General features: G+C 56.9%; 1 protein-coding gene across 1 annotated transcript in view; it reads right to left on the bottom strand.

Moving 5' to 3' along the window:
- Sae1 (SUMO1 activating enzyme subunit 1) overlaps positions 1 to 1036 on the bottom strand; it is a 55084-nt gene extending 54048 nt beyond the window's left edge. Inside the window, exons 1-2 of the mRNA XM_013351456.2 lie at positions 868 to 1036; positions 638 to 728 (exon numbers count right to left, since the gene is read on the bottom strand). Of these exons, the coding sequence (XP_013206910.2) occupies positions 638 to 728; positions 868 to 968 (192 nt within the window). The 5' untranslated portion in view covers positions 969 to 1036. The remainder of the gene's footprint in view (positions 1 to 637; positions 729 to 867) is intronic.
- Between the last annotated feature and the right edge of the window lie 320 nt (positions 1037 to 1356).

The following is a 1356-nucleotide window of genomic DNA, read 5'->3' as shown; positions in this document are numbered from 1 at the left end:
TTGAGACAGGGTTTCTCTGTGGTTTTGAAGCCTGTCCTGGAACTAGCTCTTGTAGACCAGGCTGGTCTCGAACTCACAGAGATCCGCCTGCCTCTGTCTCCCAAGTGCTGGGATTAAAGGCGTGCGCCACTGTGTAGCCCTGGCTGTCCTGAAGCTATATAGACCAGGCTTTCCTTGAACTCACAGAGAACCTTCAGCCTCAGTCTCAAGAGGGTCGGAATTAACGATATGCAAAACCATGCCCAGCAATAATAATAATAACTACAACCTGAAAAAGAGAAAGTCGTCCGTGGTGGCACACTAATCCCAGCTCACTCGGGAGGCAGAGGCAGGCAGATCTCGAGTTCTAGGACAGCCAGCCAGAGCTACAACGAGAAACCTTGTCTTTGGGGCAGAGGAGGGAGGGGCGGAGAACAGAACCCTTGGCAATGTGTTCAATAAATCCGGCCCACTCTGAGCCTCTGCAGGTGTCCCTTTTTCAGGACTTGTACCCAAACCCTCTCCAGAAGAGCCTGTGGGGTTTGCCAGGTACCTAGGGCTTCCAACACAGGTTCCCACCAAATGAAGTTGATGAGCTTACCCCGCCCCCTTACGATCTAAAAAGCCTCCCCAGACACCACCATCACCCCCATCACACCGGGGGGAGCCTCGAGTTCGAATCCTCCATCTTCTCCACCTCCTCCGAGGTCACTCGCACTACCACCCGGGGGACGTCTCCACCTCCCATACTTTCCAGAAACATCCTCCATTCGTCCTTTCCAAGTCACTAGGGAACCCAGGTGCGTCAATCCCGCCGCGGCTCTACAAACAAGCCCCACCCGCTCCCTCAGGGCCCACACGCCGGCCCGGGCCCGCAGCGCCCCTCACCGCTTCTGGGCCTCCAGCCCCCACAGGCGGATCTGTCGGTCATACTGCGCCGCCTCCTCCTCGCTGATGCCGCCGCCGCTGGCCTCTTCCTTTTCTACCATGGCGCCGGCTTTTACCTCACCCGTTCCCACTCTTGCCAACCGCCAGCAGATCCGTGCGCCGGTGCAGCGTCTGCGCCCGCGCGGAAAGCCGCGCCTGCGCAGTGGCCGGATTCGTGCGTTCCAAGGGACCACGTGGGTTCCCGAGACGCCAAGGCCCGCCAGCTGCCGGGGGTCACGTGAGCGAGACGCCGCTCAATCCCGGAGAGGAAAAAAGAAAACAAAAAAGTGGCGGGCATTTTGGCTCCGTGGGCATGTCCACGTGGTCATTTATGAAGCTGTTCATGCGTTTATCGAGTTCTCGCGGGGATTTCAGGATCGATGGTATGAAAAAATAAAATAAAGTGAATATTTTAAAATAACGGCCTGCTCGCTTAGAGTTCACCACCTA

This window comes from Microtus ochrogaster, linkage group LG4, assembly GCF_000317375.1.
Source record: "Microtus ochrogaster isolate Prairie Vole_2 linkage group LG4, MicOch1.0, whole genome shotgun sequence".
NCBI lineage: Eukaryota > Metazoa > Chordata > Mammalia > Rodentia > Cricetidae > Microtus > Microtus ochrogaster.
This window is presented reverse-complemented; position numbering and strand designations above follow the sequence as displayed.